The following is a 25,119-nucleotide window of genomic DNA, read 5'->3' as shown; positions in this document are numbered from 1 at the left end:
ACTAGGGCTGTGCAGCACCTTGGGCTGAGGCCCCAAATCTGAGCCGAGGCGGGCTGATTTGGCCTGCCTCGACTCGGTGCGTCAAAGCCAATTGGCTCCAAAGCTTTGGGGCGCTTGCTGCCTCGTCTGCCACTGCCATCCTTGCATCTGGCAGCTTCTGCTGCCGCTGACACATATGACCGGAAGTAGGCCACGCTATTTTAAGATATCGCGGTGGCTCTGCTGATTAGTTTCCCAAGGATCTGTATTGGGACCAGTGCTTTTAAAGTTAAGGATAAATGATCTAGAGTTGGGGGTAAACAGTGAGGTGGCCAAATTTCAAGATGACACTAAATTATTTAGCAAGGTTGCCATGACTGACTTGGAAAGGGATCTTAGTGTTGTGCTGGAATGCTTGATGAAAAAGTCAATCCAGTGTCTGGCTGCTGTCAAAAAGACAAATGCCATGTTAGGAATCATTAGGAAAGGAACTGAAAATAATGCCTTCATGCAAACTTATGGTGTTACCACCCATACTTTGTACAGTTCTGGTCACTTCACCTCTAAAAGAATATTGTAGGGCTGACAAAGGTTCAGAAAAATGAAACCAAAATGGTCAAGAGGCTGGAGCAACTCCCCTATGAGGAAAGGTGACAACATCTGGGTTTTTTTAGCTTAGAAAAAAGATGTGTTGTGTATGTGTGTGTTTGGGGGACATTATCAGAGGTGTATAAAGTTATGCATGGTGTGGGCAGAGTGGATAGAGAGAGTTTTTTCTCCCTCTCAGAATTCTAGAAGTCAGTATTCAAAGTTATAGTTGAATCAATGGACTGGGTATTTTCTTTGTTCCAGAGATGGTGTTCCATATTGTGAAATAGACTATCATGCTAAATTTGGAATAAGATGTGACAATTGTGAAAACTATATAACAGGAAGAGTTCTGGAGGTAAGATAACTCTCTGCACTCAGTGGATAGATCTTAAAAAATATTAACATCCTAGAATTGAGATTTGATTCATGATATACAGGAACTGAAACTTCTTCTTCGTTGTCTCTCTGCATCACACATATGGGCTCTGCGCATGCACGGAGCCTCAGTTCGGGAAACTTCCATAGCTGAGAGACATTCTGGCAGGAACCCCTCCCCCACCATCCTACTGGGCATGTGCAGCGGGTTCCCACCTATCCCTTCAGTTCTCTTTTGATAGTGCTATCTAATAGCCTTGTCAGGAACTTCTTGCTCTTTGAGTGCAGTTTTGCTGAGAGATTTCAACCATTTTACTCTTTTATCTTTCCTTTCTACTCTTTTCTTCGACTACTAAAAAAAAAATCCTTTCTTCTTCTTCTTCTTCTGATTTTTTCTCTTTCTCTGCCGCTTATGGAATTAAAAGCACCTTTCTGAAACTGCGTTTGGTGCGGGAATAAGTCACCTCCTACTGACAGCCCCTCTTTATGTTTGTTTTGCCTCGGCGAGGCCCACATAGTTGAAGCTTGTGTGCACTGCCAAGGTTTTTCTAAACAAACCTGTTGCCCCCGCTCCGACCGGCTAAAAGCTGTATTGTGTAAAAAGGCCTTGGAAGCTGTGGACGCTCCCAGGATAGATCAGAGGGACAAATAGAGCAGACCTCACTCTTATTCAATACCTTCTCCTCAACCAGTATCACCGGGCCTTCGGTCCAATCTGTGGGTTGAACGAATCCCCCTACTCCCAGGAGGACTTTCACCTAAGGAACAGAAGACGTCCTCTGACCTGCATAAGAAAAAGAGGAAGAAAGACTCTTCCAAACCTATGCAAGCTGTACCATTGCCACTGCTGCTGCCAGCAGACTCACTGGTGCCAATACGGCCGGTGCCGACACTTCCCTTGGATCTGACGCTGTCGATGTTGGTCCCAAGATTGACATCGAGACAACCTACCTCAGTATCAGAGCAGGAGATAAAGGACTCTTTGCCCAACGAAGTGCCTCAAATACACTGGTCTGTCCACGTGTCTCGCCTAGTGTACGGAGATCTCTAGAGTCAGTTCGCTCAACAACACCAAGTAGAGCTCGTGACTACTATCGAGACAGCCGCTGGAGGTCGCGTTCTCTTGCTCATGATTTGGACACGGCTTCAGGGTGGTCACTTCCCCCACAGCAACATTATTACCATGAAGAATGCCATCGGGATCGTAAGGTCTAGATATGTTAGAGTCATCCCATCCCCTTATCGACCTTCACCGTCGGTAACTTTGGCCCGTCCTCCACCTCAGGGCGAACCCACCATACAACTATCTACTCCTCAAGGATTGCTCTCTCAGCACCCTCAACGAGTTCAGTCTCCTCAACATTGCCACGACACAACACTACAAGTCACTATGCAGCCTACACCAATATTGAATCCTCCGCATCAAGACACACCTCGACCTCGAGATTCCTCTCCACATTCTGTTGAGGATTACCAATCCGACTCATCTTCATCGGTTCCACTGTTGATGCCATTACCAGATGATGCCATCAATACTCCAGATAGGACATCGCCATCCGAAGATACAGTTCAATTCACCGACCAAGTTCTCTGGATGGTCCAAGCATTAGGTAGTGATACTCGGCAGCTGACAGCTCAACAGGGTTTTTTTTTCTCCCGATATTTCACCACAGTCGACTTGAAAGACACATATTTCCATGTGGCCATTCATCCTTCTCATTACAAATACCTCCGTTTCGGAGATGTTCGAGTTCAAAGTTGTCCCCTTCGTCCTAGCCACAGCTCCAAGGGTGTTCACAAAATGCATGGCAGCTGTCTGTGGACACTTTTGGACCTTGACAATTGGCTCATCACGACACCATCCCGATCAGAAGCAATAGCAGCTACATCGACAGTATGCACACTCCTATCACAATTAGGACTCGTCATCAACCCAGAAAAATCCAAACTCAATCCAACACAATCTATTGCCTTTGTAGGAATCATCCTAAATGCGATAAAAGGCAAAGCATATCTCCCATGCCAACGGGCGACAGTTTTAACCACCATAGCATTGAAACTCTTACTTTGAAGGCATACCTCCGACTTTTCCATTCAACGTCTGCTTGGACTTATGGCGTCGACAGTACATGTCATTCAGTGGACACATTACAGATGCGAACGCTACATTGATGTCTCCCGAACATCAATTCCCGAAGGACTATGCTTTCAATTTCTACTTCAGTAGCTGACTCCCTATTCTTGTGGACAGATCAAAACAACCTTCTATGGGGCCTCCCATTTCTTTCTCTGGAACCCTCCCAGACGATAACAGCAGACACTTCCCTATTGGGATGGGGCACTCATTACAGGACGTTAACAGTACAAGGACGGTGGTCGGCTCTCGCATCATCGCATCAATCATTTGGAACTCCTCGCCATCAAAAAAGCCCTACAATCACTTGAAACAGATCTCCGAGGACACACTGTCAGAATTCTCACCGACAACACCTTGATGCTCTAGCACATAAACAGGCAAGGGGAAACTCATTCCATGGAACTTGTCTCCCTAACACTGGATATTTTCTATTTATTTTTATTTATTTATTTATTTTATTACATTTTTATACTGCCCAATAGCTGAAGCTCTCTGGGCGGTTCACAAAAATTCTCTCTGGGCGGTTCACAAAAATTGGGCAATCACAAAGAGATTGGGCACTCTCAGCAGCTCACATTGCAGGCAAAGACAATTATTTGGCCGACACATTGAGTCGAAATTTTCCCGACACTCACGAATTGCAGCTGTCTCATGAAGTCCTATGCCGCCTCTTCGATCTCTGAGGGCAACTGGCCATCGATCTTTTCGCATCCAGTGAAAATGCAATACTCCCCAGATAGTGCTCCAGGTCGGGAAGAAGCCAAGGCTCCTTAGGGGAGGCCTTCCTCAGATCATGGCAATGGGAGTTTACATACCTATTTCCACCTTTTCCACTCATCACCAGGACCATTGCAAAGATCAGAGCAGACAATACCGACTGCATCATCATCACGCCATGGTTTGCGCCTCTACTCAGGTTGACTCAAGGGACCTTCCTGCACCTCCCTCTACAACCCAACCTTCTCTCCAAAAACGGAGGGCAGACGCTCCATCCCGACCGTACAGTTGATGGCTTGGAGGATACGCACCACTCCATCCTCCTGTCAGTATCAGAAGCCGTATGCATGGTCTTGACAGCAGCATGTCGTCCCTCTACTAAAAAATTGTATGCATCTTTTCACCTCGTTTGCTAGAAATATTGAACCTGACCCTGTTCATAGCCCTATTTCTAACATTCTACTTTTTCTACATTCCCTATTCAAAAGAGGGCTAAAATTTTCTTCAATAAGGGTTTACTTAGTGGTGATTTCTGCATCGCATACCCATGTTCAGGTTTTTTTCTGTTTTCACCCACCCGCTGGTGCGGCAGTTTATAAGGTGACTTAAGAACCTTATCCCACCCATTCGAGATTTCTCCCCCCCCCCCCAATGGAGTCTTTCAGTTGTCCTAACAGCACTGATGTCCAAACCATTTCAGTCATTAGCTACTGCTGATCTTCGACTCTTATCTTTCAAGGCTGCCTTTTTGGTGGCAGTTACAATTGCAAGAGAAGCGTCAGAGCTGTGTGCGCTTTGCATTGATCCACCATACTTAAAGTTCCATAAGGATAAAGTTGTCCTCCGCGTGTACCCTTCTTTTCTACCTAAAGTACTTTCAGACTTTCACGCTAACCAAGATATTGTGCTGCCTTGCCTTTCTTCAGGATCCCTCTTCATACCTTGAGAAATCTCTCCATACCTTAGATGTCCAGGGAGCTCTCCTTTTCTATAAATCTAGAACTCAACACTTCCGTCAGTCGCCACGGCTGTTTCTCTGTTATGCTGGAATCAAGAAGGGCTGTCCGGTTTCTTCTCAACGACTCGCCTCATGGATAGTGGACATTATCAAGTTAGCTTACAGCTTGGCCAAGTTAGAATTACCTAACTCCATTGAAGTGCACTCCACTAGGGGCGTTTCAACATCAACAGCCTTTGGCAAAGGCATTCCACTTCATGATCTCTACTACGTGGGCGAAGCCAACAACTTTTATCTCACACTACAGGCTTGACTTATGGTCCTGAGCAGATTGTGTGTTTGGTAGAGCAGTCCTATCATCGATTCTCCAATAAAGACACCTACACTGGCCCGCCTCCGGTAAGTCAGCTTGTCAATCACCCATATGTGTGATGCACTGAGACCACGAAGAAGAAAGACAGGCTGCTTACCTCTAACTGTAGTTCTTTGAGTGCTCATCTGTGCATTCACACAACCCACCCACCATCCCCGCTTTGGTGTAGGCTATTTTCTATACCGAGGTATTCCTATGTACCCCTTTGGTCTCGAGGCCAACATGGTCTCAAGGAACTGAGGGGATAGGCAGGAACCTGCTGCACATGCCCAGTAGGATGGTGGGGGAGGGGTTCCCGCCAAAACGTCTCTCAGCTGTGGAAGTTTCATGAACCGAGGCTCCGTGTATGCGCAGAGCCCACAGGTGTGAATGCACAGAGACCACTCGAAGAACGACAGTTACAGGTAAGCAACCTGCCTTTCAATGTGTTTTCAGTCTTTTGAGGCTTTCTATCTTGATATTACCTAATAAGCAGGAATGCAGTATTTCGTTATCCTATAAGGACGAACTTGTTCAAATGTGTATTCTAAAATGACTTGCACTAGGATTAAAAGAGCAGGCTGCGTGCAATTTTATCAGTGAGCTGGGACCTAGCAGTGCAGTACTCAGGAGGTGATTTGGTAATAGGTTTTATGGGTTTAAATGCATCTTGCATTTCAAAATTCTCAAGCTAATGCTGTAGTATATTTCCATATTGTTACCTTTAGGCTGTTGGCTTTTCTAGGATGTTCATATAATTATGGGGTTCCAACATGCACCTGAAAATTCCTAGTCCTTGTTCCATGCCTCAGCTTTCCAGAACAGAACTCCCCTGTTGTTTCACCGGTTGTGCCTAAGACCCTGGCTCTGGTACTCCTAGCTGGACAGTTTCCTTGTCTAACTTTCAAGCCTGATTCTAGGCCCATCAACTCTTACATTGGCAGAAGTGGAACAATAATGGATTTAATAATGGCTGAGGGTGTGTAACGATCTTTACTATAGTATCTTAATCAGCATCCCTCAACCTGGTGCCCTTCAGATGTTTTGGACAGCAACTCCCAGCTTTTTTGAGCATTGGCCATGCTGTCTGGGGATGATTAGAGTTGATATCCAAAACATCTGGAGGGTACCAGTTGGAGAAGGCTGATCTAAAGAAAGTGATCTAAAGCACTGCAAACACCACATAGGTATTGTGCTGAGACTGTCGTTCGTCTGAGGTATGCACTGCTAATTCAAGCCCATTTGCTGTAAGATTGATTAAAAGTAATGATCTTGTTACATTTATGCCTCTGTCATTGCCTCTGTTTCTGTTAAAATGTTCTTGCACTGGGCCCTGTTCATCCTGGAGGACCAAGTTTAGCCAGATTGTAGTATTTCTCTGCCTACTTTTGAAATAATTATTAGATTCTCCTTGGCCCGTCAATATGTCTGAATTTTACAAAGCAAGAGTGCATAGTCAGGATAATTACTTTGTCTTCACTGATCCTGAATATGCATCTTGTTTAAGAATGCAAGAAGTGGTTTGTTAGATCAGACCAAGGTCCACCTAATCCAGCCCTCTTTGCAGGAACACGAGCCAGAAATTGTGCAATGGCTCATGACTACAGCAGAGTCTACATTAACCCCATCCAAATGTGTGTGTGTTTGTGTGTGTGTGTGTGTGTGTGTGTGTGTAAGGATATTATGTGGTTGATTAACTTTACGATATCTTCAGTGCTTTTATTTGTTTAGCTTGAAAAGTAATTATTTTGTAAAGCAAGTCCCCCCACCCTCCATCCCAATGTCTCAGCCAAAGAATAAGACTAGCCTTGTACATGTACATGGGAGTAAGACACATTTAATTCATTGGGCCTTACTTCTGAGTAGAATTTCATAGGATTGCACTGCAAATGATCTACGTCTGTGACCACCTTCATCTCCGTTCCCTTTTGTCCCCCAACAGGCAGGAGAAAAACACTACCACCCAACGTGTGCGCGATGTATCAAGTGCAGCCAGATGTTTGCAGAAGGAGAAGAAATGTATCTTCAAGGTAAAGAGCATAATCTTTGAATTACTGACACTGATGAAGTACTTTCATGTACACTGATGAGGTACTTTCAGCTAGCTCAGTTGTAACTGGATCTGTTTTTATTGTAGCTTTTATATGATAAATATGGATTTATCTTTATTTAAGTAATTGTTTTAGAGTGGGGCACTGTGGTAAAGAAATAATTTAAGTAAACATGCAAGATTTCTTTTCAAGGGGCTGTCTTCAGGGCACCAGGTTGGCACTGCCTCCCCTCTTCAACCCCGTGTTTTCCCTCCCCCAGGGTATCATTAGGTAATCCCAATGCCAAGCAGGGAGCACAGGGTTTCTGGGCAGCCATCCTGGCCCTGGAGCACCTGAGCCTTCTTCCTGGTGGAAGCTGACCAATCACTGGTCACTTTCCACCAGACTCCGCCCCCGGGTTGACCGGGATTGGCCCTGGTGCCACAGGGTTCTATTCTGTCCCCCATGCTGTTCAACATCTATATAAAGCCATTGGGTGAGGTCATTAGGAGTTCTGGGGTTGGGTGCCATCAGTATGCTGATGATACTCAGCTCTACTTCTCCTTGTCGTTGGAGTCAGCTGGGGCTGTGAAGGTGCTGGTCCAGTGCCTGGAGGCTGTAATGGGCTGGATGAGGGCCAATAAATTGAAGCTGAATCCTGCCCTTGAAGATGATGCGGAAGTTGCAGCTAGTGCAAAATGCAGCAGCTAGACTGCTGGCGGGTACATCTTATAGCGCCCACATAACACCGGTCTTAAAGGAACTGCACTGACTGCCTATACACTTCTGGTCGGAATTCAAGGTGCTGGTAATGACATTTAAAGCTCTAAACGGCTTGGGACCTCAATACTTGAGGGAGCGCCTCTCCTTATATATGCCTGCCTGAGACCTTAGATCTGTTGGAGGAGCCCTTCTCCGCATCCCACCAATGCAACATATACGTTATGATGGGACAAGGGAGAGGGCTTTCTCTGTGGTGGCACCCCGACTGTGGAATGTGCTCTGCTTGGAGGCCTGACTGGCGCCAACATTGATTTCATTTCGACGCCAAGTAAAAACATGGCTTTTTAACAAAGCCTTTGATGGTTAAACTCACTGGCACATTGTTTTAACTGTTTTAACTGTATCTATTGCTTTTAAATTATATATTGTTTTAACTTGGATCATAGTTTAATTTATTTTTAACTGTTTATATTTATGGTTTTATACTGTATGTTTTTATCTGTACACCGCCCTGAGATCTTAGTGATAAAGGGCGGGATATAAATATTTTAAATAAATAAATAAAATATCACATGGCAGAAGCACCGTATTGATGTCTCTCCCTTTGAAAAGTTGGGGTAAATCCCTGTTTTTTTCAAATGGCAGCATCGCGGGAAAGTCCCATGTTGGCTGTGACGCTGCGCCTGCATCGTCTAATGGACATGGCACAGATTCACAGTCACTGCAGGGCTTTCCCCGCAAATAGATAACCCTTCTGATGAAAGAATACAGTGAGGGAATGTGGCTGCTGTTGCTTTGTGATGGCTGAACAGCCGTTGTTCTCTGAGCTGTGGTAATGCAAAGGAGACGGATCCTGTGTTCACACTTGAAATTGGTCAAACAATTAAACCTAAGGAGGAGGAGTTGATACTAATTCTGTATCTTATTTAGCATACAGGTTAATCTACCTGATTCTGGTCATGCCTAATGATTCACATGTAGTATAGGACTAAGTGCAGTGTTTTATACATTTTTTATATTTCTGCACCAGTAATTTGAGCATTGCAATAAAAATTGTGACAATGTTAAAGAATTAACTAGAATGCTAACACTGCTTTTTAGGGACTTCCATTTGGCATCCAACCTGTAGGCAGGCAGCCAAAGCTGAAGAAAAGACCAAGGTAAACGCCTCCTGAATTAACATGTATTTCATTTTCTTTTATAGGCTGTCTAGGGTGCTAGACATCTTTAGCTTCTGTAATTCTCTATGTCATAAGAACATAAGAAGTACCATGCTGGATCAGACCAAGGGTTCATCTAGTCCAGCACTTTGTTCACACAGTGGCCAACCAGCCATCAGCCAGCACCCTCCCACCCATGTTCCCCAGCAACTGGTGCACACAAACTTACTGCCTCGAATACTGAAGATAGCACACAACTATCAGGGCTAGTAGCCATTGATATCCTTCACCTCCATGAATTTATCCAACCACCTTTTAAAGCCATCCAAATTGGTGGCCATCACTATATCTCATGGTAGTGAGTTCCATAATTTAACTATGTGCTATGTGAAGAAGTACTTCTTTTTATTTATCCTGGATCTCCCAACAATCAGCTTCATGGGATGACCTTGGGATCTAGTATTTTGAGAGAGGGAGAAAAATGTCTCCCTATCCACATTCTCCATACCATGCATAATTTTGTACATCTCTATCATGTCTCCCTTAGCCTCCTTTCTTGCAAGCTAAACCATCTCGGTTGATGTAACTTACCCTCGAAGGGGAGACGCTCCAGCCCCTTAATCATTTTAGTTGCCCTTTTCTGCACTTTTTCCAGCTCTATGATATTCTTTTTTAGGTGTGGTGACCAGAACTGTACATAGATTTCTAAGTGTGCTTGCACCATAGATTTGTATATAGGCAGTATGATACTGGCCGTTTTATTCTCAATTCCTTTTCTTATAATGCCTAACATGGAATTTGCCTGTACAGTGGCCGCACACTGGGTAGACATTTTCATCGAGCTTCCCACCACAATCCCAAGATCTCTTTCTTGTTTGGTCACTGTCAGCTCAGACCCCATTAGGTTATACTTGAAGCTGGGTTTTTTTTGCCCCAACTTGCATCATCTTACATTGAACCGCATCTGCCATTTGGATGCCCACTCTCCCAACTTGGAGAGATCCCTTTGGAGCTCTTCACAATCCCTTTGTGTTTTAACAACCTTAAATTAATTTGGTGTTGTTGGTAAACTTGGTCACTTCACTGCTCTCTCCAGATCATTTATGAACAGGTTGAAAAGAATTGGTCCCAATGTCGATCCCTGTGGGACCCCACTATTTACTTTCCTCATTTGGGAGAATTGACCATTTATTCCTACTCTCTGCTTTCTGTTCTCTAACCAGTTACTGATCCATAAGAGGACCTCACCTCTTATTCCATGACTGCTAAGTTTGTTCAGGAGACTTTGGTGAGGAACTTTATCAAAAGCCTTTTAGAAGTCCAAGTAAACCATGTCCACCGGGTCACCCCTGTCTACATGTTTGTTGATACTCTCAAAGAATTCTAGAAGATTAGTGAGACAGGACTTGCCTTTGCGGAAGCCATGCTGATTCTTCTTCAGCAGGACCTGCCCTTCTATATGCTTACTAATTTTGGCTTTAACAATGCTTTCAACCAACTTACCTGGAACAGATGTCAAGCTAACCAACCTGTAATTTCCCGGATCCCCCCTGGATCCCTTTTTGAAAATTGGTGTTACATTAGCCATCTTCATGTCCCCTGGTACAGAGGCTGAGCTTAGGGACATGTTGCAAATTTTTGTGAGGAGGTCCGCAATTTCATATTTGAGTTCTTTGAGAACTCTAGGATGGATACTACCTGGACCTGGTGATTTATTTGCTTTCAATTTGTCAATAAGGTTGAGAACTTCATCTTTTGTTACCACTATTTTCCTCAGTTCCTCAGACTTCCTTCCTGAAAACATTAGTTCAGGCACAGGTATCTCCCCTGTATTCTCTGCAGTGAACACTGATACAAAGAATTTATTCAGCTTCTCTGCAATCTCCCTGTCCTCCTTTAGTCCTCCCTTAACTCCATTGTCATCCAACGGTCCAACTGCTTCCCTAGCTGGTTTCCTGCTTCTGATGTATTTAAAGAATTCTTTATTGTTGGCCTTGATATTATTAGCGATGTGGTCTTCAAAATGCTTTTTTGCATCTCTTATTATTGGCTTTCATCTTCTTCGTGCAAGCTTGTGCTCCCTTTTATTTTCCTCACTTGGGCAAAACTTCCATTTTTTGAAGGAAGCCCCCATTTCTACAATAGCTTCGTTAACACTGCTTGTTAACCATACTGGTGACCTCATCGACTTGGTGCTACCTTTCCTAACCTGTGGAATACATTTTAGTTGAGCTTATCTTAAAGCTCCATGAGTTTTGCAAGGATTTAACCCTCTTGATTTCCCCTTTCAACCTTCTTTTCACTAGTTCCTTCATTTTAAAGAAGTTTCCTCTTTTGAAGTCAAGTGTGAATGTGTTGGATTTCCTAGGCAATTTCCCACTTAAGTGTATATTGAATCTGATAGCAATGTGGTCAATGTTGCCGATTGGTTCAACAATATTTACATCTCGTATTAGGTCCTGGGCAACACCACTTAGGATTAAGTCCAGAGTCGGCTCCCCTCTGGTTGGTTCCATGACCAACTGTTCCAGGACACAGTCATTTAGGACATAAAGAAATTTAACTTCTTTGTCATGAGACTGGAATGTGAATTAATCCAGTCAATGTGAGGAAAATTGAAGTCATCCATTATTACAACAGTTCCTCATTTGGAGGCCTCCCTGATTTCATTCTCCATCTCAAGGTCACTTTGAGTATGTTGGTCTGGGGGAGCGATAGCACGTTCCTAGCACTACATTAGTTTTGGGGCCCTGCATTGTCACCCACAGCACTTCTGTGGAAGAGTCTTCCCCATTTAGGTGCTCTAGTCTGCTTGACACAAAGCTCTCTTTGACATTCATAGCAACAACACCCCCAGTACACCCTTCCCTGTCCTTCCTGGAAAGTCTGTATCCAGGGATGACTGTATTCCACTGGTTATCTCCTTTCCACCAGGTTTTTGTAATGCCCACTATGTCCAGGTTCTCCTTTGAAACCAAGCACTCCAGTTCTCCCATTTGGGCTCGGAGGCTTCTACCATTAGCATAGAAACACCTATATACGGTGTACCTCCTTTGTCTCTGCCATGTCCCCCTTTCCACTTTAGCCTCTTTGATTGGCTATCATGTTCTATCCTGTACTCATGACCTATTTGCTCCCCTTCTATGTTGGGATGAGATTCATCTCCTTCAGATGATTTAATCTGAACCGGATGCTTCCCAGCGCCTGTTGGCTGTCCCCTAGGATTTAGTTTAAGAAATAGAGTTAAGAAATAGTATCAAGCAAAAACAGTTGTGTGAGCCGCGCTTCTTGAGTCCTGTTGGCAAAGGGACAAGAACAAATTAGATACACAGGCATAACTGGATAATAAATTGGCCACAACTTTATTGACTCACTTGAATAGGCTTGGCGGCGGCATAGGGCCTGGATCCTGTAATAGGCCAGCCCGCCTGCTAATCGATTCCGCTTCCTGGCCCGCATGCCAGGGGCACTGATGGTGGATGGTAGGGCCTGGACACACCATGGCGTGGACTGCTAGTGTGAACCCCTTTCCACCTCCCTGGACGTGGCCAGCTTGCAGCCCCCATGCTGGTCTGGTCTTGGCGCCATGCCCCTGAGACCCCTTACGGGAATCCTCATTGTGGGGGAGCAGGGAGGCCAATCCAGCAACTGCAATCCTGGAGCTGCTTGGAAAGGCTCCTTGTGAAGTGTCAGGTTGAACTGGAGGCAGAACAAAGGTGAGATCTCACTCTGCCTGGTCTGCCTCTTTGGCCACACCCATCATCGCGCTGATTGGCTCAGCAGCCCCCTCCTGGGGAGGAGTTGCTGCTGCTGGGCCTGTGCTGCTGCCAAGGCTGGGCCCCCGCACCGCTCTCCATCAGCCTTTCTCCCTCCACTGCCGGCCAGCAGCGTGCCTCACAACTCACTGCTCCCCGTTAAGCGGGGAACTCGGCCTGTGAAGGAACTGTTGTATTTTTTTGAGGTTTTTCGTATTTTCTCCACTAAAAAAAAAAGGGTGGTGGAGGGTCTGAACTGAGACAATCATTTCAAAACCCCTGTCCAGATGAATGTCTGCTTAAGACATAGAATCATAGAATCATAGAATAGCAGAGTTGGAAGGGGCCTACAAGGCCATCGAGTCCAACCCCCTGCTCAATGCAGGAATCCACCCTAAAGCAACCCTGACAGATGGTTGTCCAGCTGCCTCTTGAAGGCCTCTAGTGTGGGAGCGCCCACAACCTCCCTAAGTAACTGACTCCATTGTCATACTGCTCTAACAGTCAGGGAGTTTTTCCTGATGTCCAGCTGGAATCTGGCTTCCTTTAATTTGAGCCCGTTATTCCATGTCCTGCACTCTGGGAGGATTGAGAAGAGATCCTGGCCCTCCTCTGTGTGACAACCTTTTAAGTATTTGAAGAGTGCTAGTTCTTTTATGCCCAGTTCTTTCAGTCTCTCTTCATAGGGCTTTGTTTCCAGACCCCTGATCATCCTGGTTGCCCTCCTCTGAATACGCTCCAGCTTGTCTGCGTCCTTCTTGAATTGTGGAGCCCAGAACTGACACACTATTCTAGATGAGGCCTAACCAGGGCCGAATAGAGAGGAACCAGTACCTCCCGTGATTTGGAAGCTATACTTCTGTTAATGCAGCCCAAAATTGCATTTGCCTTTCTTGCAGCCATATTGCATTGTTGGCTCATATTCAGCTTGCGATCTACAACAATTCCAAGATCCTTCTCTGGGATTTGAGTTTAGCAATATTTTCCAGTTATAAATTTCAATAATGCAAGAGGTTCAGAAATGTTTTCCTTAATAAGTACTTAACAACATTCGTTTTCCATATTTGGTTTCAGTTGCAGGAAACTAGAACATCATCTGAAAGCATAATCTCCGCACCTGTCTCAAGTACTTCAGGGTCCCCAAGTCGAGTGATTTATGTAAGTATTTGTGCTCAAGGACTAAGAAAATAGACGGAAGCAATGGGGACTAAGACTGAAGATAAGTAGTTTTGTAAGTAAAACGGTAAAAGGAAAAAAAGGAATGTGGTTCTTTTTTTAATCAGCACAAACAGTTTGTATTTTGCAACTAGCATCTCAGCAACCATCCACAGGAATCCTGGGCAGGGGTGTGTGCATGGTGGTTGCTCTTCACTGAGAGGTTGGGGAGTGCCATCAATGCTGGTGACTTTGCCTTCTTTTGTGCCCCATCCTGAAAATAGCTGAAATGACCTCTAACTTCGCAGGCTGTTGGGAGTGCACTGGGGGGGACAACATTTTGTCCAGGGAGTCCCTTGCTGGGTACGTCCTTCACATCCTCAGGAACAAAAGTGTGTTGTGATATTTCTTGTGCTTAGTTGCCTTTTCTCTCTATTTCTTAGGCAAAACTTGGAGATGAAATCCTTGATTACAGAGATTTAGCTGCTCTTCCTAAGAATAAGGCAATCTATAACATCGATCGTCCAGATATGATCTCCTATTCTCCATATATCACCTATCTGACAGATGACAGACACATTTACGGGGAGGTACTGATGCTACATGTATACCTAGATGCTCACTTGTTATGCTCAAGTGTTTTAATTCCAAATGGTATTTAATTAAAAAAGCATGTTTTTGTGTAAAAATATGTATGTCTACATGTGATAGGTAACAAGGAATCCTTGCTAAATTTGACTTCAAAATTTGAAACCAAGCCAAAAGAACTTCATATTTTTGTTATGAATTTGATTTTATATTGTGGAAGCAGAATATAGGTGACTCTTTCCCCTGTGTACATTCACCTCTATTTGTCTTTCCACAGAGTTCATCTTCATGTCACCCATGTACATTGGCCTTTTTTTTGGCTATATATAATAAACAATTGTTGTCAGTGATGTGTGTTGTGTAACACTTAAAAAAATACAAAGCCTTTCTTCAACCAGGATGTTTATCTTTCATTTCATTTCATCATATCTCATTATTATGGAAACTTGCAGGTCCCATTGTAGAGTCACTACATATAGAACGGACTGTTTTATGAAGGGGTACAGTGACTGCAGATTCCAATACGTTGCCACAGGCAAACCTGGGAAGTTTGTTTATTCTAACATTCACATTGTATTTATTGATTAAATGTATGTCCCACTGTTCCTGAAGGGAGCTCAAGGTGGCACACAGAAGAGGGCACCCCTGCATCTTCCATCTAAGAACTGACTAGTCCTAGACATGGTTAGCTCCAGCAAGGTGGCTGTAATAGATGCCCTCCTGTCTCTATGCCCTGTCTCACTTGCCTAGTACAAGCTGAAGATCATCTGCCCAGGAAACCATGGGCATCTCAGTCCTAAAACCAGGCTGCAAACCAGATCGAAATGAATCAACTTAGGAACGCCTGAGGTTTCTCTATCACCATAGACTCTACCATGTTTCCAAGTAAAGGGTCCAAATAATATACGACATCTTCATAATGCTAAGCAACAACTCAGCATCTTTGAGGAAACCTGAAATAAGCCATCCAAGCAATTGTGATGACTCAGTACTTGCAGCCGCCTGTTAGACTCTGCTTGAACTATGACATCCAAGTCAGAGGGGATCTGTGCAATTTCATTACCAAAGAATCCAGCAAAAATAAAAAAGAGAGGTAACTATTGATTGTTAACCTTACAGTTGAGACGCCTTAGGGGCCAAAAGACCCTACACAGCCTCACTAAGCTTCACAGGATGTAATTCAGCTGATGCAATGATATCAGAAAAGATGCCACTGTGTCATGGCCTCCTCAAAGGCCTGCAAATGAGCTACATAGCTGCTCGGTTGGATTTGAACGGTGTCTTTTGCCACCATTGCCCTAGTTATTTGCCAACATATTTCAAGTCACCTGGCATCTCGGCAAGCCAGAGGACTGGGTTTATGGGCGAGATCAGGGAGGAGGTGAGGAGAGGAGGCCTAGTAGCAATTATTTCAATAGCCCAAGTAAACCTTTCATCCCAAACTATCACATAAATCTTTTGTAAAAATTCCCCAGAGAGTTCAAGAAACCCAGTGGATTCACCTGTGTTCAGGACTAGACCATCCTAATTGATCCCCTGCCATTATGGTGCAGACAGTCAACTTTGCAGTAGGTGCTGCAGATCCTCATAGAACTGATCTACTTCTGCTTCTTCAGCATCTGTGGTTGGGGCATGTATTTGGATCACTGTGATGTTAAATGGCTTACCCTGAATTCGAATTGAGATCATTCTATCATTTTTTGGATTGTATTCAAGCACTGCTTTAGCCACTTTATTATTAATTATGAAGGCTACTCCATTTCTTCTGTGATCCTCTTGTCCACAGTAGTAGATCTGGTGGTGATCTGATGTGAAGTGGCCCATTCCAGTCCATTTCAGTTCACTGACACCCAATATATCTATATTTAATCTTGACATCTCACCAATAACCACATCCAATTTGCCCTGGCTCATAGATCTTACATTCCAGGTTCCTATAGTGTGTTGATCTTTAGAACATCGGATTCGTCGTTCACCACCAGCACCGTCGGCCGCTAGCCGTCCTTTTGGCTTTGAGCTAGCTGTGTCATCACATCTGGGGCTAGTTGAACTTATCTTCTGTTCCTCCCCAGTAGCATTTTGACCATCTTCCGACCTGGGGGTCCCATCTTCCGATGGTATACCGACATCTCTCTGGTTGTACTGATCCATTTAGTTTTCACGGCAAGAATACTGGAGTGGGTTGCCATTACCTTCCCCAGGGATCGTATTTAGTCTGACCTCTCTACCATGACCTTCCCGTCTTGGGTGTCCCTTCACGGTTTAGCTCATGGCATCCTTGAGGTGCTCAAGCTCCAGCACCACGACAAGGTAACGATTTCCTTTGCTGGAGACCTGCCTTTCTACTAGGACTAAAACAACCCTGGTGTTGCCATGAAATCCAAGCAGTCCTGAGCTACATCATTCATGGTAGCTTCATCATTCATGTTAAAGTCATCCAGGCCAATAGCCAAGGCCAACTCTATCAGCTCAGCTAAAGAGTCTGCTGGGCAGCTAGGTGAGTGGTACACCAGCTCCAGTTTATTCCTATAGTCAAATGCCAGGTGCTCACAATCAATGTTGGGCTGTGTTAGATTCATATCTGAACTTGTGTTAGAATTTGGAGGAAAATTAGGTTTAAATAATAAGCATCGTGTTTATAGGTGTTTCTTAGATAAAATTGCTCATACTGGAAGCCTACTTGGTATCAGTTGGCTACTGTTGCTTAGGTGAGTGTGTTGTTTCTGCCTGAGAATGAAGTCTAGGTGCTTCAAGAAGTCCATGCCACAACTTTCCACCTGTCCTCTCCCTTAGAATCATAGAATAGCAGAGTTGGAAGGGGCCTACAAGGCCATCTAGTCCAACCCCCTGCTCAATGCAGGAATCCACCCTAAAGCATCCCTGACAGATGGTTGTCCAGCTGCCTCCTGAAGGCCTCTAGTGTGGGAGAGCCCACAACCTCCCTAGGTAACTGATTCCACCGTCGCACTGCTCTAACAGTCAGGAAGTTTTTCCTGATGTCCAGCCAGAATCTGGCTTCCTTTAACTTGAGCCCGTTATTCCATGTCCTGCACTCTGGGAGGATCGAGAAGAGATCCTGGCCCTCCTCTGTGTGACAACCTTTTAAGTATTTGAAGAGTGCTATCACATCTCCCCTTCTATTAATGCAGCCCAAAATAGCATTTGCCTTTCTTGCAGCCATATCGCACTGTTGGCTCATATTCAGCTTGCGATCTACAACAATTCCAAGATCTTTCTCGTTTGTAGTATTGCTGAGCCAAGTGTCCCCCATCTTGTAACTGTGCATTTGGTTTCTATTCCCTAAATGTAGAACTTGGCATTTATCCCTATTAAATTTCATTCTGTTGTTTTCAGCCCAGCACTCCAGCCTATCAATATCACTTTGAAGTTTGTTTCTGTCTTCCAGGGTATTAGCTATCCTACCCAGTTTTGTGTCATCTGCAAATTTGATCAGCGTTCCCTGCACCTCCTCGTCCAAATCATTAATAAAAATGTTGAAGAGCACTGGGCCCAGGACTGAGCCCTGCGGCACCCCACTCGTTGCCTCTCCCCAGTTTGAGAAGGTTCCATTGATAAGTACTCTGAGTCCGATTCTGTAGCCAGCTGTGAATCCACCTAATAGTGGATTCCATCTAGCCCACTTTTAGCTAGTTTCTTAATCAGAATGTCATGTGGTACTTTGTCAAAAGCTTTGCTGAAGTCAAGATATATGACGTCCACAGCATTCCCACAGTCCACAAGGGAGGTTACCCTATCAAAAAATGAGATCAAATTAGTCTGACAGGATTTGTTCCTGACAAATCCATGTTGGCTTCTAGTAATCACTGCATTGATTTCAAGGTGTTTACAGATTGACTTCTTTATAATCTGCTCCAGAATTTTCCCAGGGATGGATGTCAGACTGACTGGTCTGTAGTTCCCAGGTTCCTCCTTTTTGCCCTTTTTGAAGATAGGGACAACGTTAGCCCTCCTCCAGTCGTCCGGCACCTCACCCATCATCCATGATTTTGCAAAGATAATAGACAAAGGTTCTGAGAGTTCTTCTGCTAGCTCCTTCATTACTCTAGGATGCAGTTCATCGGGCCCTGGAGATTTAAACTCATTCAAGGAAATTAGGTGTCCTTTGACCATTTGTTTATCAATCTCAAACTGCAATCCTGCCCCCTCAACTTCTGCTTCACTTTTTCCAGGGGGGTCATAGACCCGCTTTTGGGAGAAGACCGAGGCAAAGTAGGAATTGAGCACTTCAGCCTTTTCTTTGTCGTCTGTTATCTATTTGCCATCCTCATTAAGCAGTTGAACCACTATTTCTTTCCTCTGTCTTTTACTACTCACGTATCTGAAGAAAGCCTTTTTATTGCTTTTAGCATCCCTCGCTAATCTCAGCTTATTCACAGCTTTAGCCTTCCTGACGCCATTTCGGCACTTCTGATCCACATGTCTGTACTCTTCTTTCGTAGCCTGGCCTTCCTTCCACTTCCCATATGTATCCTTTTTTGTTTTCAGGTCATCTCTAAGCTTTTTGTGGAGCCACATTGGTTTCCTCTGTTGTCTTCTATCTTCTTGGTTAGTAACATTTTGCTAAGGTAAGCTGGCTACCTTAGTCATCATGGGAACCTTTCCTGGCCACCTTTAAGTAAGTGGTCATTCAGCTTCTTAAGAAACATTGTCAGACCCCACTGGCTTGAGCAGTTATACTCTTAATATAAAACTGCCATTGTTGAGCAAGGTCTTGGAACAAGTGATTACTGGAGAACTCAAGGCAGGGACTCGTAAATGAAGCTGAACATCTTTTGAGTTTCCAGGTGTTGTAGGGACAAAAACTGCCCTGATCACCTTTATGGAATAGCTATGCCAGGAAATGGGGGAGTGTGACCCTCTCAGTTCTTTTGGGCATGTCATGGCTCAGGAGGCTTTTTAATACCATTGTATTGTTCTGAAGTTTGGGGCTCAACTATATGGTGGTGCTGTTCGTTTATGGAAAACAAGTTTCCAAAGATGGTGCTGGGACATTATTGTTTCTCTCTAGAGAAGCTATCCTGTGGAGTTCTTCCAGTTCTCTATGTGATGATCTTTAGTGATGAAAGACCTGGGTGAATTATGAGGTGCAATGTCATCAGTGTGCCGATACTTGTCTCTTTTTGTCCTTTCATCATCTTGGTTTGATGGTTGCATCACTGAATTTGTCTGAAATTGCTAATAGACTGGATGAAGGCAAATCAACTAAAACTATTATAATATGCTCTTGAAGACATGGTTCAGCTGGTTCAAATGCTGCCATCCAATTAGTGACTAGCACAAGTCAGCTCAATCATATTATACATATTCTGAAACAATTATATTGCTTGTGAGGTTGTTTGAGGGCCCACTTCAAGGTTCTCTTTGACCTATGTATTCATGAAAATTCTGCATATTTGTTACCTTAAGAGGAAATTGTGCCTCCTCCCATATAAACCTTGAAATTTGAGAACAGCAAATGAAACCCTGCTGGCCAGCACCAACTTGTATGGATACTGCTGAGTTAGTTTTCACAAGAAACTCAACCTTTTCAGTAAGGGCCTAGACTGTAGTACAGGTGATCTCCTGGGATACCCCTTCCATAATGCCTGACACAGGAATGCTCCCCTCTGCATTTGGGCCTGGCCAACTCACTGAAAAACTGTACTGGGTGCTTTTTTCCACTCAATGCGGCTCTTCAGAGGACCCACCCACACCCTCTGGCTTGCTCTGAGAGTGAGCCAGAGTGCAGGCAATGGGAATGGGTGAAGTGATGGGGGGGCAGTAATGAGAGGGCAACATGGTGGCAGTAGTGGGTGACACGGCAGCATGTTTGTGCTCTTCTGCCTTAGCCCTCAGGATAGCTGCTCTGAATTTGCCCAGCATGAGTTAATTCAACTGCTAAAGTACCTTAAAGAAAACACTCTTTGGTGAATGTAGTGAATTTATGTATGGACACTTCAAACAAAACACACAGCTTTAGCCTGCACTCTGAATATGTGGAAACTCAGCTATCTCAAACTATTGGGTCCACGCATCAACGTTTTCATATGTCATCTCCTAATGCTCAAAAATGTTTCGTTGTTTTCTTATGTTTGCTTGAAAATCACTTCATATAGGAGTTCTTCAAGATCGTTGTTCTTTGTGCAATGTTCACAGGAGTTATTAAATGAGGTATAGCTTTCAATCACAGTTCTTCTCTTTGAAAGAACTAACATTATTGTGAGTCCATGGAGATGACTTCTGCCCACACTCCCATGAGCCTACTGTTGTACGAAGATTTATTTTCCTATTTGCTTCAGTGGAATATCTGTGGAGCCTCCTGTTGCACATGTGAAGTAAATGCAGAAGCTCCTCCTTTAAGGACCCACAATGTAGACTGGATTACTGATAGAGTTTTGTAATGAGAACATGGCATAGATAATTAGTATTATTTCAAAATGGCTTTACTTGCAAGTAACACAATGCATGAATTTATTTCACTAATTGGTATTTATTTAATTATTTATATTGCTGTTCACAGTCACCTCAGTTGCAACCCACATCCACTGAGGTAATCCCCAAAGATTTGGTTTTTTCGGTTCATGACTCATTCAATTTGTATACAAAGATTGCTGTCTGAGCCGAAACTGTAAGCTAATAGCATTGAGTTCATTTTTTTCTCGGATGAGGCTGCATCAAGATGGAGGCTTCCCCAATGACCTGACTTGCACATAATGTCAACCCACAGTTTAAACCCATTGGTTTGTGCAGAAGCAGGAGAGAATGGACACACTGCCTGTAGCACACCTGCCTTTTCTGCTTTTACTCAGCAACCCACGATTGCTGACCATGATATCAAAACCCAGATGGCTGGGTTGTTTAGCCCTAAACAACCCAGCAGTCTGGGTTCAGCTGTCCTGTTCAGCAACCTACGAAGCAGCTGATCATGGGTTGCAGGCAACAAAGCTGCTCCCTCCCACTCGTGCATGGCAAGCCTTCCGTCTTAAATAATTCGTTACTATTTCACACAGACAGAGCCGGTGTTTGCAGCATTTGGGCAGAATGGGGGAGCAGGAACCTCGAGCAGCAGGCATCAACTCGTACAGAAAAACCTTTTTTTGGCTACAGAAAAATCAGTATGTCTGATGCTCAAAAAATATCTTTACAATCTGAGCCAGGACACAGGACAACTAGGAGCAGGGCTTCTTTGTAAAGAAGTTACTTTGGGTTTGGTTGCTGTTTTCAGGAGGCCGCTGTCCTTGATCACATTGATGTGATAGTTCTACTGATTGACATCAGCATTTCTTATTCAGATACTTTAAAAATGTGAACAAGCTGATGATTTAATGTTTTAAACGAATTAATTCCATTAAGTGGTGAACTACTTTTTCATTTAAATTTAGTATAACATTTCTGCTCAATCCTACAATGTAGGAATAAACTGGATCCAACTCATACAGTTTCAGATAGTCCCACTTCAGTCCCATTGAAAGCAATAGGACTTAGGTTAGGATCATAGAAAGTTACCTAATACTGCAGCAGACCATCTGGCTTAGTATGGTCTACAGTGCCAGGCAGTGGCTCTCCTAGGTTTCAGGCAGGAGTCATAGAATCATAGAATAGTGGAAGGGGCCTCTAAGGCCACCGAGTCCAACCGCCCCCCCCCCGCCCGCTCAATGCAGAAATCAATGCAAGAGTCTTTCCAGCCTGACCTTAAGATGCTGCGGATTGAACCTGGAACCTTTTGGTGCAGAGTCAAAGGTGCAGAGCCTGAGCTCTAGCAGTGAGCCACTTTTCTTCCCCCAACTTCCCCTGTTGATTTCAATGGACTAAAAGATGACTATTTCGTGTGGATCCAACTCTATGACTGGGTTCATACAATCGCAGTGGGGAAAGCAACCATTGTGGCTGCTCCCCTTTGCTTGTGGCCACCATTTACGTTATGCCCCGTGCTGCAACACAAGTTGGTATGTCAAATGAACCCAGTGCATGGCATAGTGTTGGGGAGTGTCGTACCCACTGTACAATTCACGAAGTGCAGTAGAAATGTAGGGTGGGTACAAAGCTCTCTCCCAGTCGCACTGCGCACCAGGTTTGGATGACGCGCCAACCCGTGCTGCAGCATGGCGAATAATGTAAATAGCGATCGTATGCACAGGGGCAGTGGGAGCAGCCACAAGGGATGCTTTCAGCACTGTGATGCAATCATGTGAAGGCCCTAATAAAAACACACATATGCTAAAAAGCCATCGTTGGCTCTTTACAGCACAATCCTATACATGCCTACTCAGAAGTAAGTCCTACTGAGTTTATTGGGGCTTACTCCCATGTAAGTGAATATAAGATTACAGCCTTAGTTTCAATTACAAAGTCCTGTGAGAACCTTAAGCTATTTTTTCTAGCTACTAGAGTAGGAGTGGTACAAACTATTTGTACCTGCAATTTACATGTCTTCAGAATTGGACAAGAAACATACCAAATCTAAAATATAGAGCCCTTTCTATGACATGAATGCAAAATGTGATTTATTATAGGTATTTTATAACTTAACATTCTTTCTTCCCTAAAGACATAAAAGGTCTTCCTTCCCCTTCTTCTTCTTCCTCCCAGGGTGACCAAGATGACCGTTCTTTGAAGCAGTACAGGATTTCAAGCCCTAGTTCCACTGGCTCGCTTGGCTATGGCCGTAACACCCCAACTAGCCATTCACCTCAGAACTACAGCAGACCAGGTAGGTGGGGCAGGGTGTCTTGACTCTCTCGTGCCTCTTTGGCCTGTAGAAGTAGAGGCATTCTTTCTTTTTAGATGCATGTTGCGGGCAAATAATTAAAATTCTTGCAGGATATTTTAATTTTTTTCAAATCTTGCCATCCTGAGAGAATTAAACACAAACACGGGGAAATCCACGGCACGTGCCCTCCTAAAGTTCTTGCAGAACTGCAGTCCTAGGCCACAATACCAAGGCATGCATCTGCAAGACCTACATGGGCTGGGAGAGATTTCTGAACGTCTTCTCAGAGTAGGGAATATCATGCAACCCTTCTTCCTCGACAGCAGCGCTCACCAAAGAATAGGTTGATTACACCTTCTACAAAATTAATCCTCATTGGATTTAAATACCATGACCCTAAACCAAAAAGTTCTAGAGATGAGCACACCCGGATTCATTGGGCAATTTTGTGTGTTTTATGACTTGGACCTTTTCGTTAGCCACCCAGGGTACTTTTTAGAGGAAAGGCAGAATATAAATATCTTTAAATAAATATTTTTCCACCCTGCAGCAGCAGTTTTCCTCCTTAAGTGCTGTGTGTCTGTGCACACATGTGGGAAACAGCTTTGGAATCTACCCCTCCCCTACAGAACTACAGGAGGGGAAAATGCCTTTAAAGGTACCTACACAAAGATGAGCCCTGTGCTGATGATGTATTCCCCTCCCCAGGCCTATGGGAAACCCTGGGTTCTATGCACAGCTCCGCCCTGTGAGAGCAGGGCTGGGAACGGGAGGCAGGAGCATCTTCAGGGGCGCAATGATTAGGCTGCTTATCATAAAAGTTATAGCAGCCTTGTAGGGAATTAAAGCATCCGTATGTTTTCTGGAGAATGTGTTTATTGTCCAGGAGACTGAAATGAATGCATGCCCTCTCCATAGCAATTATATCTTCTTTTATTCATACAGTTTGGTGGGAATTTATTATATTGGTTGAAGGGATAAAATATTAATTACGTTATTTCCATCTTTCCCAACTTCAGAGGGGGACTGCACAGGGGGTGGGGGGAAACAGACAAGTATGCAAACTGGATTGCAGACCAGTCTAACAGATTGATAGGAAACCCACTGAATCTCTTGCAAAACAATGCTCATTAAAAAAACCAAAAGCCTCTCTACAAAGGTGAAAGGGAGAACTGTTTAAAACTAAACAAAAATTCTGAAACTGCGGCACTCTGAAGCTACAGCTACAGGTTGTATTTGTAGCTCTGCAGCCAAGGTACTTCGAATCTAGGGAAGAGGCGTGAATATCTGCAGATGTAACCAGAGGCCCTGGGCCTCTCCCAGAAGCAAGGCTGTTGCAGCCGCAGCCCTTAGACAGGCTTGTCTCAGGGCTTATGTTGGCTAAAGCCCCACTCAGGCCTTTTGTTTGGTTGTTTTGTTTTTAATCCGCTCAATAGCTAGCGTTTGTTGAGTGGATTATGATCAGTTCGGAGAATAAAATACCATACAAAACGTTAAGAGAATACAATAAAATATAAAACAACAAACAAAGGAATAGCTATATAAACAACACAGGAAGAGAGGGAGAGAGAGAGAGAGAGAGAGAACAGCCATACAAACCTAAAAACTAGATTTTTTTTTTTTAGGGTCTAGAACTCCTATCCTTAAAGCATTTAATGTCCCCTGGCCAATACTTTCTTGGATTCCACAACCTCCTTATTCAGTTTGCTGAAATGCTTTGAAGTTAGAATGTTTTTATTAATGTTAAACCAAAATGTGCTTTTGTCTACTTCAAAGCAATTGCTCTTCTCCTGTCACTAGTGGAGATGGTAAATATTTCCCTATTATTTCTTCTGGAATCCTTTTTGAATATTCGAGAAACAATTGCCTGAGATCTTTAATTATCTTTT

At 44.0% G+C, this 25,119-nt stretch overlaps 1 protein-coding gene across 3 annotated transcripts in view; it reads left to right on the top strand.

Moving 5' to 3' along the window:
* The window catches only part of ABLIM2 (actin binding LIM protein family member 2), a 105,085-nt gene that overhangs the window by 30,121 nt on the left and 49,845 nt on the right, over positions 1-25,119 (top strand). For all 3 annotated transcript variants that reach the window (XM_063135741.1, XM_063135740.1, XM_063135739.1), the window contains exons 6-11: positions 832-925; positions 7,052-7,139; positions 8,964-9,022; positions 13,852-13,935; positions 14,376-14,522; positions 23,110-23,230. In XM_063135741.1, the coding sequence (XP_062991811.1) occupies positions 832-925; positions 7,052-7,139; positions 8,964-9,022; positions 13,852-13,935; positions 14,376-14,522; positions 23,110-23,230 (593 nt within the window). The remainder of the gene's footprint in view (positions 1-831; positions 926-7,051; positions 7,140-8,963; positions 9,023-13,851; positions 13,936-14,375; positions 14,523-23,109; positions 23,231-25,119) is intronic.

Source organism: Elgaria multicarinata, chromosome 10, assembly GCF_023053635.1.
Source record: "Elgaria multicarinata webbii isolate HBS135686 ecotype San Diego chromosome 10, rElgMul1.1.pri, whole genome shotgun sequence".
Classification (NCBI taxonomy): Eukaryota; Metazoa; Chordata; class Lepidosauria; order Squamata; family Anguidae; genus Elgaria; species Elgaria multicarinata.
The sequence above is the reverse complement of the archived record's forward strand: the minus strand, read 5'-3'. Positions and strand labels throughout refer to the sequence as shown.